Source organism: Mustelus asterias, chromosome 3, assembly GCF_964213995.1.
Source record: "Mustelus asterias chromosome 3, sMusAst1.hap1.1, whole genome shotgun sequence".
Lineage (NCBI taxonomy): Eukaryota > Metazoa > Chordata > Chondrichthyes > Carcharhiniformes > Triakidae > Mustelus > Mustelus asterias.
The window spans coordinates 2,145,772-2,161,710 of NC_135803.1; the positions used below are offsets into that span (position 1 = coordinate 2,145,772).

At 50.3% G+C, this 15,939-nt stretch overlaps 1 protein-coding gene across 3 annotated transcripts in view; it reads right to left on the reverse strand.

Annotated features, from left to right (window-relative positions):
• Positions 1-15,939, reverse strand: part of lpp (LIM domain containing preferred translocation partner in lipoma) — a 296,604-nt gene that overhangs the window by 167,348 nt on the left and 113,317 nt on the right. For all 3 annotated transcript variants that reach the window (XM_078204277.1, XM_078204285.1, XM_078204286.1), the window contains exon 3: positions 2,655-2,771. In XM_078204277.1, coding sequence (XP_078060403.1) covers positions 2,655-2,771 — 117 coding nt within the window. The remainder of the gene's footprint in view (positions 1-2,654; positions 2,772-15,939) is intronic.

A 15,939-nucleotide genomic window follows, 5' to 3' on the forward strand; every position in this document is an offset into this window, starting at 1 on the left:
AATCCAGCAATATTGTAAAGTGACATCATTAAAACACTGAACACACAGTGAGATTTGTTCACAATCCCTCTTTAAACATTTGATCAGTTTAATCAAGTATTTTCCAGCCATCGCCACATTCACTCCTTCACTCATCCAACAATTAGGCACTGTATCAATTTCAAACCACACAGCAAAATAGCACCTCACTGTTTAGGAGCTTTACTCTGTATCTAACCCCGTGCTGTACCTGTCCTGGGAGTGTTGGATGGGGTCAGTGTAGAGGGAGCTTTACTCTGTATCTAACCCCGTGCTGTACCTGTCCTGGGAGTGTTTGATGGGGACAGTGTAGAGGGAGCTTTACTCTGTATCTAACCCCGTGCTGTACCTGTACTGGGAGTGTTTGATGGGGACAGTGTAGAGGGAGCTTTACTCTGTATCTAACCCCGTGCTGTACCTGTCCTGGGAGTGTTTGATGGGGGACAGTGTAGAGGAAGCTTTGCTCTGTATCTAACCCCGTGCTGTACCTGTCCTGGGAGTGTTTGATGGGGGACAGTGTAGAGGAAGCTTTGCTCTGTATCTAACCCCGTGCTGTACCTGTCCAGGGAGTGTTTGATGGGGGACAGTGTAGAGGAAGTTTTACTCTGTATCTCACCCCGTGCTGTACCTGTCCAGGGAGAGTGTGATGGGGACAGTGTAGAGGGAGCTTTACTCTGTATCTAACCCCGTGCTGTACCTGTCCTGGGAGTGTTTGATGGGGACAGTGTAGAGGGAGCTTTACTCTGTATCTAACCCCGTGCTGTACCTGTACTGGGAGTGTTTGATGGGGACAGTGTAGAGGGAGCTTTACTCTGTATCTAACCCCGTGCTGTACCTGTCCTGGGAGTGTTTGATGGGGGACAGTGTAGAGGAAGCTTTGCTCTGTATCTAACCCCGTGCTGTACCTGTCCTGGGAGTGTTTGATGGGGGACAGTGTAGAGGAAGCTTTGCTCTGTATCTAACCCCGTGCTGTACCTGTCCAGGGAGTGTTTGATGGGGGACAGTGTAGAGGAAGTTTTACTCTGTATCTCACCCCGTGCTGTACCTGTCCAGGGAGAGTGTGATGGGGACAGTGTAGAGGGAGCTTTACTCTGTATCTGACCCCGTGCTGTACCTGTCCTGGGAGTGTTTGATGGGGACAGTGTAGAGGGAGCTTTACTCTGTATCTGACCCCGTGCTGTACCTGGGAAACTGCTGCAAGCCCGGGTTACAATTTGGTTCCCTGCCCAAAGTCAAACACCTGGGAGTCGAGTCCCTTTGTGTCTCGTGTCAAATATGGAGCTTTGTTGGGAACATGAGGGTGAGGCGGGGGTACAGTAGGTCACATTGTGTGTTGTACATCCCTCTGAGTAAGAATGAACAGGGCGAAATATTGGGGATCTGCTGAAATTTACCCCTCGGCTCAAATCAGTGACTTCAAGTGGGGTTTTGTGTAAACTGTGAATGAAGCCACTATCCAACTGTGCTCGACTGAGACTGGAATCCATTTCCAGAAATGCTGTTTTTGGGAAAAGAGAATGATTGTTGCTTCTGGGCCTCCGCCAGCCAGCCTCCTGAGACCCCAATCGATCTGTCCTGCTCACCCTCCCAGGCCTTCCTTCCCCCCCCACAGGGCTTCCCCCACCCCCCAACCCCCCGCCCCCCCCACACCCCCCCCCAACCCCCCCCCACCCCACCCCCCTCACACCCCCACCCACCCCTCCCCCTCACACCCCCACCCACCCCACCCCCCTCACACCCCCACCCACCCCACCCCCCTCACACCCCCCCCACCCCACCACACCCAACCCCCCCCACCCCACCCCCCTCACACCCCCACCCACCCCACCCCCCTCACACCCCCCCCACCACACCCAACCCCCCCCACCCCACCCCCCTCACACCCCCACCCACCCCACCCCCCTCACACCCCCCCCACCCCACCACCCCCAACCCCCCCCACCCCACCCCCCTCACACCCCCACCCACCCCACACCCCCACTGCCCCCACCCCCCCATCCCCCCCCACTCCCCCACCCCCCCATCCACCCCCTACCCCCCCACCCCCCCCACCACCACCCCCCACACCCCCACCCCCCATCCCCCCCCTCCCCCACCCCCCACCCCCCACCCCCCCATCCACCCCCTACCCCCCCACCCACCCCCACCACCACCCCCCCACACCCCCACACCCCCACCCCCCCCACCCCCCACCCCCCCACCACCACCCCCACCCCCCACCCCCCCACCACCACCCCCACCCCCCACCCCCCCACCACCACCCCCACCCCCCCCGCCCACTCCCCACCCCGCCACATCCCTGGCACCTCTCCCCAGAACACCTTGGACTTCCCTAGGCCCTGTGCCAGGCTCTGCCATCCTGCTGTGCACTGTCAGTGCGGGGACTGGAACGCTGTGGGCAACTCTGTGGTGGGTCTCCCTCCTGAACGAGGAGTGGAGGTTCATGCCCCTCTGAGTGTGAAATGGCCCCCGGACACTCAGACTCTGCCGTTCCGATGGCAGGGATAGCCACCTGGAAAGTCCCAGCCCATGAACAATGTCAGTGCACCATGGGTCTGATCACATGGAGGGATCTGAACTGACTGGATTCCGACCTTCGCCAGTGCACTGACCAGCCACAAAGACACATTTCTTACCTGTCGAGGGCGGGGCTGATAGGGTGAGCTGCTCTCCAGGTCCGCTAAGATGCTGGTCAGTGAGTCAATCTCTGCATCCAGACTGGACCGTCTTTCATCCAGGCTCTTCTTACCTGTCTGAGAATTAGGAGACCAACTGTCAGCTTGTCATCAACAACTTCCCTGAATCCCAACACCTCGCAGTTGTGACTAAACTGTAAACCCCAGTGTCACCTTGCTGCTGTGCTGACCACAGGAACAAGAGGCCATTCAGCCCCTCCAACCTGTTCCACTATTCAATCTGATCCTGGATCTGCACTGCTGCCTCACAGCGCCAGGGACCCGGGTTCAATTCCCGGCTTGGGTCACTGTCTGTGTGGAGTCTGCACGTTCTCCCCATGTCTGCATGGGTTTCCTCCGGGTTTCCTCCCACAGTCTGAAAGATGTGCTGGTTAGGGTGCATTAACCTGAACAGGCGGCCGAGTGTGGCGACTAGAGGAATTTCACAGTAACTTCATTGCAGTGTTAATGTAAGCCTTACTTGTGACACGAATAAATAAACTTTACTTTACTTTAAATAGATTTCACAGAATCACACAGCGCAGAAGAGGCCCTTTGGCCCATCAAGTCTGTACTGACACATGAGAAACACCTGAACTCCCACCTGATACATCTGCCAACACTTGGCCCATCGCCTTGACGTGCCAAGTACTCATCCAAGTACTTTTTAAAGGATGTGAGGCATTCCCACCTCCACCACCCTCGCAGGCAGCACATTCCAGACTGTAACCACCCACTGGGTAAACTTTTCCCCATAACCCTCCCAAACCTCCTGCCCCTAACCTTGAACTTGAAATGAAAAAGGCTTCTACATCCTGCAAGTCAAACCGTGGCAATACTTGGACATATTTAAACAGATCCGTATACCAGGCTGCTGACTACGGAGGGTTCGGTTTTCCTCACTATCCTCATCACTACTCCCAGAATTTACCTTTACCGCCGCCATTTTACAAGAAACATAGAAACATAGAAAACTACAGCACAAAACAGGCCCTTCGGCACCACAAGTTGTGCCGAACATATCCCTACCTTTTAGGCCTACCTATTACCCTCCATCCTATTAAGTCCCATGTACTCATCCAGGAGTCTCTTAAAACACCCGATTGAGTTTGCCTCCACCACCACTGACGGCAGCCGATTCCACTCGCCCACCACCCTCTGTGTGAAAAACTTCACCCTAACATTTCCTCTGTACCTACCCCCCAGCACCTTAAACCTGTGTCCTCTCGTAGCAGCCATTTCCACCCTGGGAAAAAGCCTCTGAGAGTCCACCCAATCTATGCCTCTCAACATCTTATATACCTCTATTAGGTCTCCTCTCATCCTACGTCTCTCCAAGGAGAAAAGACCAAGCTCCCTCAGCCTATCCTCATAAGGCATGCCACTCAATCCAGGCAACATCCTTGTAAATCTCCTCTGCACCCTTTCAATCTTTTCCACTTCCTTCCTGTAATGAGGCGACCAGAATTGAGCACAGTACTCCAAGTGGGGTCTGACGAGGGTCTTATATAGCTGCATCATTATCCCCGGACTCCTAAACTCAATCCCTCGATTGATAAAGGCCAGCACACCATACGCCTTCTTAACCACCTCCTCCACCTGCGGGGCTGATTTTAGAGTCCTATGGACCCGGACCCCAAAGTCCTTCTGATCCTCTACCGTACTAAGAGTCTTTCCCTTTATATTGTACTCCTTCATCCCATTTGACCTGCCAAAATGGACCACTACGCATTTATCTGGGTTGAAGTCCATCTGCCACTTCTCCGCCCAGTCTTGCATCCTATCTATGTCCCTCTGTAACTTCTGACATCCCTCCAGACTATCCACAACCCCACCAACCTCCGTGTCGTCGGCAAACTTACGAACCCATCCCTCCACTTCCTCATCCAGGTCATTTATGAAAATGACAAACAGCAAGGGTCCCAGAACAGATCCCTGGGGCACACCACTGGTGACCGACCTCCATTTAGAAAAAGCCCCATCTATACCCACTCTCTGCCTCCTTTGGGCAAGCCAGTTCTGGATCCACAGGGCAGCAGCCCCTTGGATCCCATGCCCTCTCACTTTTTCTAGAAGCCTTGCATGGGGGACCTTATCGAACGCCTTGCTAAAATCCATATAAACCACATCTACTGCCTTCCCATCGTCAATGTGTTTAGTCACATTTTCGAAGAACTCCACCAGGCTCGTAAGGCACAATCTGCCCTTGACAAAGCCATGCTGAGTATTCTTGAGCATACTAAACCTCACTAAATGCTCATAAATCTTGTCCCTCAGGATCTTCTCCATCAGTTTACCAACCACTGAGGTCCACTGACGCAGACATTCACGTTACAGTTCCAATTTCCGAAGTTCAATTTCTCTCTCCTTTTCCCTTTCCCCTCTTCTTTTTCTCTTTGTTCGGCCAGAGCTATTCTTTCCCTTCTTTTCCCCTTGCCTGTAATTCCAGCAATTTCAATTCTCTTGCTCTTTGTTCTTCTCTCTCTTTTCTATCTCTTGCTTTTTCTGCTGCAATTACCTCCCTCTCTTTTGCCTCTAATTCAAGCTGCTACATTTGGAATTGAATCCGAGCCGATTCCAATGATCCTGACTGTGTTTGTGGCAATTTCCAATGCTGAGCTATGGCTGCAATTATCTCCACCTTCCTCACCCCTTCAGGTCATGCCAACTGCTGCTTCTTTGCCATTTCCAAAAGCTTTGCTTAAACCACCATTTGGAAACCACCCCAAGTGAGTTCTTCTACCCCCAGGAAACTCTTAGCCACTGAAAGAGCCATTATTCCACAAGGCACCCCCTATTTAAACCAACCAAATAGCAACATCTGAAAAGTAATCAGTAATACTCAGCTCTCACTGTCTGAGTCCCATAATCCAAACCAAGCAAGGAATTATCGATTTTAATCCCAGATGAGTCCCCAATTTGTCCAGGGCCGGATCAGAAACTCCAAGGTGTTTTATAAAGTTAGCCTAGACTTCAACTTTTGCATTTGATTTTGGCATGAGGATGAGCAGACAGTGTTTCACTCCAAATATAATCCCAGTGACCCACTAGGGGGCTTTTATCAAAAGAAACTTTATTAAAAACACAGTTAAAATATAACAAAAAGAATTAGCAAAACTTTTACCAATTAAAATATATAGACATGACAAAGTATAATCCTTAACAGCTAGCTTTCTCTGTTGTTCCAATTTAAAGCAATGCCCCACAAACAAACATCCTTCTTCAGAATCAGTTAGCGCTGAAACAATCACACTCACATGCTGCTGGATTTTCAGCTTTTTAAACACGTCTGGACAGAGATCCAGGCAACAATTTCCAAAACTGCAATTCTCAGAGAAAGATCTGCTCTCATACAGCAGAATCTCCAAGAAAGAAACTAACTTCTTGGTAGATTCTAGTCTCCATCTGCAGAGGGGATAACAGAGAGACACTGGTCTCGAAAAGCAGCCTCTAAGCTTGAATTTTCTGTTTGAGCCCAGCTTCCCCATCACATGACCATACCTGCTAATCAAGCCCCACTGTGCAAAATCCCAGGGGAAAACAGCAGAACAGCATTAGTTCAGATTAAAACCAACTTCTAGCCATTCAAACAATTATACTGATGAAGCAACAATAGAGGATGACGGGAGACAGAATGGCTCCGAGTGCATAAAACACTGCGACAACAGATCCTGCATAAAACATGGCTCAAGTACACTTCTTAAAGGCACAGTATCGTCACACTCAGTACAGACCCTCTAACAGTGCAGCACTCTCTCAGTACTGACCCTCTAACAGTGCGGCACTCCCTCAGTACTGACCCTCTAACAGTGCAGCACTCCCTCAGTACTGACCCTCTGACAGTGCGGCGCTCCCTCAGTACTGACCTCTGACAATGCGGCACTCCCTCAGTACCGACCCTCTGACAGTGCAGCAATCCCTCCATACTGACCTTCTGACAATGCAGCACTCTCTCAGTACTGACCCTCTGACAATGCGGCACTCCCTCAGTACTGACCCTCTGACAATGCGGCACTCCCTCAGTGCTGACCCTCTGACAGTGCGGCACTCCCTCAGTACTGACCCTCTGACAGTGCAGCACTCCCTCAGTACTGACCCTCTGACAGTGCAGCACTCCCTCAGTACTGACCCTCTGACAGTGCGGCAATCCTTCAGTACTGACCCTCTGACAGTGCAGCACTCCCTCAGTACTGACCCTCTGACAGTGCGACATTCCCTCAGCACTGATCCTCTGACAGTGCGGCACTCCCTCAGCACTGACCCACTGACAGTTCTGCACTCCCTCAGCACTGACCCTCTGACAGTGCGGCACTCCCTCAGCACTGACCCACTGACAGTTCTGCACTCCCTCAGTACTGACCCTCTGACAGTGCGGCACTCCCTCAGTACTGACCCTCTGACAGTGCAGCACTCCCTCAGCACTGACCCTCTGACAGTGCAGCACTCCCTCAGTACTGACCCACTGACAGTTCTGCACTCCCTCAGTACTGACCCTCTGACAGTGCGGCACTCCCTCAGTACTGACCATCTGACAGTGCGGCACTCCCTCAGTACTGACCCTCTGACAGTGCAGCACTCCCTCAGTACTGACCCACTGACAGTTCTGCACTCCCTCAGTACTGACCCTCTGACAGTGCGGCACTCCCTCAGTACTGACCCTCTGACAGTGCGCCACTCCCTCAGTACTGACCCTCTGACAGTGCAGCACTCCCTCAGTACTGACCCACTGACAGTTCTGCACTCCCTCAGTACTGACCCTCTGACAGTGCGGCACTCCCTCAGTACTGACCCTCTGACAGTGCGGCACTCCCTCAGTACTGACCCTCTGACAGTGCGCCACTCCCTCAGTACTGACTCTCTGACAGTGCAGCACTCCCTCAGTACTGACCCTCTGACAGTGCGGCACTCCCTCAGTACTGACTCTCTGACAGTGCAGCACTCCCTCAGTACTGACCCTCTGACAGTGCGGCACTCCCTCAGTACTGACCCTCTGACAGTGCGGCACTCCCTCAGTACTGACCCTCTGACAGTTCTGCACTCCCTCAGTACTGACCCTCTGACAGTTCTGCACTCCCTCAGTACTGACCCTCTGACAGTTCTGCACTCCCTCAGTACTGACCCTCTGACAGTTCTGCACTCCCTCAGTACTGACCCACTGACAGTTCTGCACTCCCTCAGTACTGACCCACTGACAGTTCTGCACTCCCTCAGTACTACATTGGGAATATCAGGCTGGAGATTGTGCTCCAGTGATTTGGAAATATATTGCCGCTGCATCACTGTCACTGGGCCAAATTCATAATTCCTCTCCTAACAGCACCAGGGGTGTAACTGCAACACCAGGGACTGCAGCTGTTCAAGAAAGCAGCTCATCACCGCCTTACCAAAGGGTAATTCAGGATGGACAATAATCGTTGGCCTATCCGGCGATACCCACATCCCGTAAAAGGGTGTTTAAAATGTCTCTGAAATGTGAGTGTAATTGCTGTCCTCCTGATTCAGAGGTGAGTCTGCAACCCTCTGAGGCAGGCCAGATGGTTCAGAGAAATATCTGCCTGCGTTCTGTGCACACAATGCAGCAAAGCCTTTGAAAAGTGATCCTCCGAGCTAATCCTCATAATTACCCAGGTACGTGTACACAGCATAATCCTGGGCACTCAGATATAATCCCATTCACTTATCTAGTTTCAGGCATTTCATTCCCCACCTGCACCAGTCAACATTACCAAGTTCAGTATGACCCTTCCTCCTTGCTCTCATTTTTATGTAATTTTTAAAAGAGCAGTTTAAAGATATCAGTAAATAAGGGAAGTGAAAGCAGTGGCGGCGTGTCTGAGGGGTGTGGGGGGGGGGATGCGGGAGGAGGGGCGTGACTCACAATGGCAGCGAACTGGCACAATCAGCGACCACAGTCAATGAAAAGATGAAGAAAAACTTAAAATAAACCCAAACACCGGCTGGCACACGAGTAAAAATATTGCAGAACCTCAGAGAACATCCTTTCCGAGGCTCCTTAAATGGACACACACTGTCACCCTGCAAAACTCCAATCAGGGAGATTGTTGAAAGGGTCAGAGGGAAGTTTCAAACAATGAGGGAGAGACTGGGATTAGACTGGGTGGGATATTAAAGGGTGCGGGGAGTGAGGGGGAGAGTGGGATTAGACTGGGTGGGATATTAAAGGGTGCGGGGAGTGAGGGGGAGAGTGGGATTAGACTGGGTGGGATATTAAAGGGTGTGGGGAGTGAGGGGGAGACTGGGATTAGACTGGGTGGGATATTAAAGGGTGCGGGGAGTGAGGGGGAGAGTGGGATTGGACTGGGTGGTATATTAAAGGGTACGGGGAGTGAGGGGGAGACTGGGATTAGACTGGGTGGGATATTAAAGGGTACGGGGAGTGAGGGGGAGACTGGGATTAGACTGGGTGGGATATTAAAGGGTGTGGGGAGTGAAGGGGAGAGTGGGATTAGACTGGGGCAATGAACACTTTATTTCGATCATTTCTGGGATGTATCTTGAAGTATTGCCACCTTCTTTGCAATTTTCCAACACATGCTGGATAATTGTATATCATCTGAGTGTTTAACTGTATTCAAGGTGAGAGGTCACATGACACCAGGTTACAGGCCAACAGGTTTATTTACAATGACAAGCTTTCGGAGCGCTGCTTTGTCAGGTGAATTGGTGAATTCAGGCGGTGGGTTATTGCGGACTCCTCTATCGGAGTCAGAAAGAGGGTTTGATGGTTGGAGTTGGATGATATGCGTCACTGTAAATAAAGACAAGACTCGAGTGTTCTATCCCTCACTGTTGGCATGGTAGTGAATGTAGCAGCCTGATTATTGACAAAATGGATTTAATATTTATCTAGCGGAGCGGAGCGGAGCGAGGGAGGGAGGGAGGGAGGGAGGGAGGGAGGGAGGGAGGTAGGTAGGTAGGTAGGTAGGTAGGTAGGTAGGTAGGTAGATAGATAGATAGATAGATAGATAGATAGATAGATAGATAGATAGATACCCTACAGTGCAGAAAGAGGCCCTTCGGCCCATCGAGTCTGCACCGACCACAATCCCACCCAGGCCCTGTCCCCATATCCCACCCACTAATCCCTCTAACCTAGACATCTCAGGACTCGAAGGGGCAATTTTAGCACGGCCAATGCACCTAACCAGCACATCTTTTGGACTGTGGGAGGAAACCAGAGCACCCAGAGGAAACCCACGCAGACACGGGGAGAACGTGCAGACTCCACACAGACAGTGACCCAAGCCGAGATTCGAACCTGGGTCCCTGGCGCTGTGAGACAGCAGCACTAACCCGCTGTGCCACCGTGCTGCCCACAGCCTGTCTGAAATGTTATGGGAGTGTGGGGGGGGGGGGGGGGGGAGTGCAGTCATTGGGTGGAGAACCCACTTTGTGACCTTTAATTCGCTATTTAATGGTCACATTCTCCCCTGCTGGCATTTTACCAACAGCAAGGGGAGATCCATCACACGCTGGAACCCTGCCAGCTTTAGCTGGCCCGTCTGGTGTCAGGGCAGTTAGGGAGTGGCGAACCTCCTTTGCGGGACACTTTGCCCCACAGGGGCACCTTCTCCCTTTACCATGTCGCCCCTCCAAACCCTACTCTTTCAAACCAGGCCTCCACACGTCCCTCCCCAAGCTGGCCAGGGACTGCCAGCCAGCTCTGGTGAAACGCCGTTCCTCACTGGGACATTGCAGTGCCAGCAGTGACCATCATTCCTGCTTGGCACTGCTAACCTCAACAGGACTGATTGACAATTAACAATCCTCGCAGAGTTAACCTGCTGCAGGCAAGCTGCTGGGATAACAGACGGACCACACACCCATTCTTTACCTGGAGAACAGGGACCACAGCCACCCGACATCTCCTACATCAAACTAAAATCTTAGCAGCCATTGTGAAATATGGTGTGAAATAAATTCAAACCATTCCGCTTCAATTCCTGCTTGATGTTCTTGGAGTTCATACCATGTGATCCGTGGAAGAATTACATCTTTTAAAACAATGTTTATGGGATGCGGGCGTCGCTGGCTGGCCAGCATTTATTGCCCATCTCGAATTACCCTTGGGTAGGTGGTGGTCAGCTGCCTTCTTGAATCACTGAAGCCCCTGAGGTGTAGGTGCACCCGCAGTGCTGTTAGAGAGGGAGTTCCAGGATTTTGACCCAGTGACAGTGAAGGAACGGTGATATATTTCCAAGTCAGGATGGTGAGTGACTTGGAGGTGGTGCCCCAGGTATCTGCTGCTCGTCCTTCTTGGAGGCAGAGGTCACTGGTTTTTACGACTAAAGTTAAAGTTTATTTATTAGACACAAGTAAGGTTTACCTTAACACCGCAATTAAGTTACTGTGAAATTCTCCCAGTCGCCACACACCGGCGCCTGTTCAGGTCAGTGGACCCTAACCAGCACGGTTAATAACGGCAAGTATCCCATATGCCTTCCCAATCACCATGTCCAGCTGTCTTCAGAGATCTATGGACATGCTGTCTCACAGCGCCAGGGACCCAGGTTCGAAGTGTGAAGTATCTCTGGCTGTGCCCCCCAAGATGCCCCAGTGACGTTCTGGAACATTCTAAGGTGTCAGATAAATGTCAGGCAGCTTTTCTGCACAGGTGGATATGTGCTGGAAAATTCCTCGCAGATAGGATTGAAGAGGCGAGTGTGAGGTTAGTTATTCGGCAGTTTGAGGTGTGACTGTGTGACACAGACGTTAGAGTGAGCTCAGAGTGAAATGATCTTTAACAATCTTTTAGCCTCTTGGCCACATGTCCATGGGATCAGTCCACATAAAGCTGAGTTTCTGCAGGGCCACAATTTCCACCGAGAAGTGTTTCTGAAACAGCTGGAAAGGCAACGATGGAAATGAGGCAAATGTACCTCAGCCTGAAAGCTGCTTCCAGCGTGTGGGGATCTTTTGGTGAGATCTGCATTGCTGAAAATGGATTGGTTCGGCTAGATACATTTTTGAACAGTAAAGGAATTAAGGGTTATGGTGAGCGGGCGGGTAAGTGGAGCTGAGTCCACAAAAAGATCAGCCATGATCTTATTGAATGGCGGGGCAGGCTCGAGGGGCCAGATGGCCTACTCCTGCTCCTAGTTCTTATGTTCTTATGTTCTTAAATGCAGATTCTGCAAAGAATTATTGATAACTGAAAGGAGAACTTTCAGGCATAAAAATTGATGGTGTGTAAATAGTGAGAAGCAAGGCCTTAGATCACAGAATGATATGGGCGGGCTGGTTCGATGGACAGAGCAATGGCAAATGGAATCTCATCATAGAATCAAAACAGTGCAGACTGAGGCTATTCGTCCCATCGAGTCTGCACAGACTGTCCGCCAGACCATTCTGCCCAGGCTCTATCCCGTAACCCCACATATTTACCCCGCTAATCCCCCGAATCTACACATCTTGGGACACTAAGGGGCAATTTAGCATGGCCAATCCACCTAACCCTCACAGGGGCAATTTAGCATGGCCAATCCACCTAACCCTCACAGGGGCAATTTAGCATGGCCAATCCACCTAACCCTCACATCTTTGGACTGTGGGAGAAAACCGGAGCACCCGGAGGAAACCCAGCAGACACGAGGAGAATGTGCAAACTCCACACAGACAGTGACCCAAGGCGGGAATCGAACCCAGGTCCCTGGCACTGTGAGACAGCATGTCCATAGATCTCTGAAGACTCTGAAGATCTCTGGGGGTCCTTGTGCATGAGACGCAAAAGCCCAGTCTGCAGGAGCAACAGGTGATCAAGAAGGCAAATTGGATGTTGGCCTATATCGCGAAGGGGATAGAATATAAAAGCAGAGATGTCTTGCTGCATCTGTACAGGTCATTGGTGAGGCCGCAGCTGGAATACTGTGCGCAGTATTGGTCCCCTTATTTGCGGAAGGATATATTGGCCTTGGAGGGAGTGCAGAGAAGGTTCACCAGGTTGATACCAGAGATGAGGGGTGTTGATTATGAGGAGAGACTGAGCAGATTGGGTTTGTACTCGTTGGAATTTAGGAGGCTGAGGGGGGATCTTATAGAGACCTATAAGGTAATGAAGGGGCTGGATAGGGTAGAGGTGGAGAGATTCTTTCCACTTAGAAAGGAAGCTAGAACTAGAGGGCACAGCCTCAAAATAAAGAGGGGTCAGTTTAGGACAGAGTTGAGGAGGAACTTCTTCTCTCAGAGGGTGGTGAATCTCTGGAATCCTCTGCCCACTGAAGTGGTGGAGGCTACCTCGTTGAATATGTTTAAATCACGGATAGATGGATTCCTGATCGGTAAGGGAATTAGGGGTTATAGGGTTCAGGCCGGTAAGTGGAACTGATCCACGTCAGATCTGCCATGATCTTATTGAATGGCGGGGCAGGCTCGAGGGGCTGGATGGCCTACTCCTGCTCCTATTTCTTATGTTCTTATACAACAGGACAGCTGGACAAAGTGATTCAGAAGGCATATGGGATACTTGCCGTTATTAGCTGAGGCATTGAATATAAGAGCAAGGAGGTTATGATAGAGCTGTATAAAACACTGGTTCGGCCACAACTAGAGTACTGTGTGCAGTTCTGGTCACCCGTCACATGAGTGGAAGGGAGTGATTGCACTGGAGGGGGTGCAGAGGAGATTCACCAGGATGCTGCCTGGGATGGAACATTTCGGCTACGAAGAGAGGCTGGTTAGTCTCAGGTTGTTTTCCTTGGAGCAGAGAAGGCTGAGGGGGGGAACCTGATTGAGGTGTACAAGATTATGAGGGATAAAGATAGGGTGGATAGGAAAACCTTTTCCCCTTAGTGAAGGAGTCAATAACCAGAGGCAGAGATTTAAGGTCAGAATGTTTTGCAATGTAACACTTTGTGTTATGTATGGCGTCCTTACTTATTTTTGAAACTTTGTCCTTGTCTAATATTTTGTTTTATTAAGGAGAGAGGAAGTGAATCTGTTAAGTGTGTATTAACTGTATATTAATTGTTGAAGGTACACAATAAAGATAAATGTCTTTGTATATCTATATACAGAGAAAGAAAAGAAAAAGCAGACAAAGTGGCAAGAATTAGTGGGAAGGCAGAGGATTGGGAAGCCTTTAAAAGCGAGCAGAGGGCAACTAAAAAAGCAATGAGGGGGGCAGAAGGAGATATGAGTGTAAGCTAGCCAGTAATATAAAAGAAGATAGGAAGAGTTCTTTTCAATATTTAAAAGGTAAGAGAGAGGCAAAAATAGCCATTGGACCACTGGAAAATGAGGCTGGAGAAGTAATAATAGAAAACAAAGCAATGGCAGAGGAACTGAATAGTTACTTTGCATCAGTCTTCATGGTGGGATGCCAGAGATCCAGGAGAGTCAGGGGGCACAGGTGAGTGTAGTGACCATCACTAAGGAGAAGGTTCTGGGGAAACTGAAAGGTCTGAAGGTGGATAAATCACCTGGACCGGATGGACTACCCCCCCCGGGTTCTAAAAGAGATAGCTGAGGAAATTGTGCAGACATTGATGGTGATCTTTCAGGAATCACTGGAGGCAGGGAGGGTCCCAGAGGACTGGAAAGTAGCGAATGTAACACCACTGTTTAAGAAGGGAGGGAGGCAGCAGATGGGAAATTATAGGCCGGTTAGCCTGACTTCAGTCATTGGCAAGACTTTAGAGTCCATTATTAAAGATGAGATCGCGGAGTACTTGGAAGTGCATGATAAAGTAGGACTGAGTCAGCTCGGCTTCGTCAAGGGGAGGTCGTGTCTGACAAATCTGTTAGAGTTCTTTGAGGAGGTAACACGGAAGTTAGATAAAGGAGAACCAGTGGTCATGATTTATTTAGATTTCCAGAAAGCCTTTGACAAGGTGCCGCATAGGAGACTGTTAAATAAGTTAAGTGCCCATGGTGTTAAGGGTAAAATCCTGGCATGGACAGAGGATTGGTTGACTGGCAGGAGGTAGAGAGTGGGGATAAAGGAGTCTTTTTCATGATTTGAGCTGATGACTAGTGGTGTGCCTCAGGGTCTTCGCTGGGACCAGACCTTTTCACATTATACATTAACGATTTGGAAGAAGGAACTGAAGGCACTGTTGCTAAGTTTGCAGATGATACAAAGATATGTAGAGGGACAGGTAGTATTGAGGAAGCAGGGGGGCTGCAGAAGGACTTGGACAGGTTAAGAGAGTGGGCAGAGAAGTGGCAGATGGAATACAATGTGGAAAAGTGTGAGGTTATGCACTTTGGAAGGAGGAATGGAGGCATTGACTATTTTCTAAATGGGAAAATGCTTTGAAAATCAGAAACACAAAGGGACTTGGGATTCCGTGTTCAAGATTCTCTTTAGGTTAACATGCAGGTTCAGTAGGCTGTTAGGAAGGCAAATGCGAGAGGACTAGAATACAAGAGCAGGGATGTACTTCTGAGGCTGTATAAGAACATAAGAACATAAGAAATAGGAGCAGGAGTAGGCCATCTGGCCCTTCGAGCCTGCCCCGCCATTCAACAAGATCATGGCTGATCTGAAGCGAATCAGTTCCACTTACCCGCCTGCTCCCCATATCCCCTAATTCCCTTATCGATCAGAAAACTATCTACCCGTGATTTAAACTGTGTTGGCCTTGGAAAGGGTCCAGGGAGGTTTCGTAAGAATGATCCCTGGAATGAACAGCTTGTCAAAGAATAAAGAACAAAGAACAATACAGCACAGGAACAGGCCCTTCGGCCCTCCAAGCCCGTGCCGCTCCCTGGTCCAAACTCGACCATTCTTTTGTATCCCTCCATTCCCACTCCGTTCATGTGGCTATCTGGATAAGTCTTAAATGTTCCCAGTGTGTCCGTCTCCACCACCTTGCCTGGCAGCGCATTCCAGGCCCCCACCACCCCCTGTGTAAAATACGTCCTTCTGATATCCGTGTTAAACCTCCCCCCCCCTCACCTTGAACCTATGACCCCTCGTGAACGTCACCACCGACCTGGGAAAAAGCTTCCCACCGTTCAACCTATCTATGCCTTTCATAATTTTATACACCTCTATTAGGTCACCCCTCATCCTCCGTCTTTCCAGTGAGAACAACCCCAGTTTATCCAATCTCTCCTCATAACTAAGCCCCTCCATACCAGGCAACATCCTGGTAAACCTTCTCTGCACTCTCTCTAAAGCCTCCACGTCCTTCTGGTAGTGCGGCGACCAGAACTGGACGCAGTATTCCAAATGCGGCCGAACCAACGTTCTATACATCTGCAACATCAGACCCCAACTTTT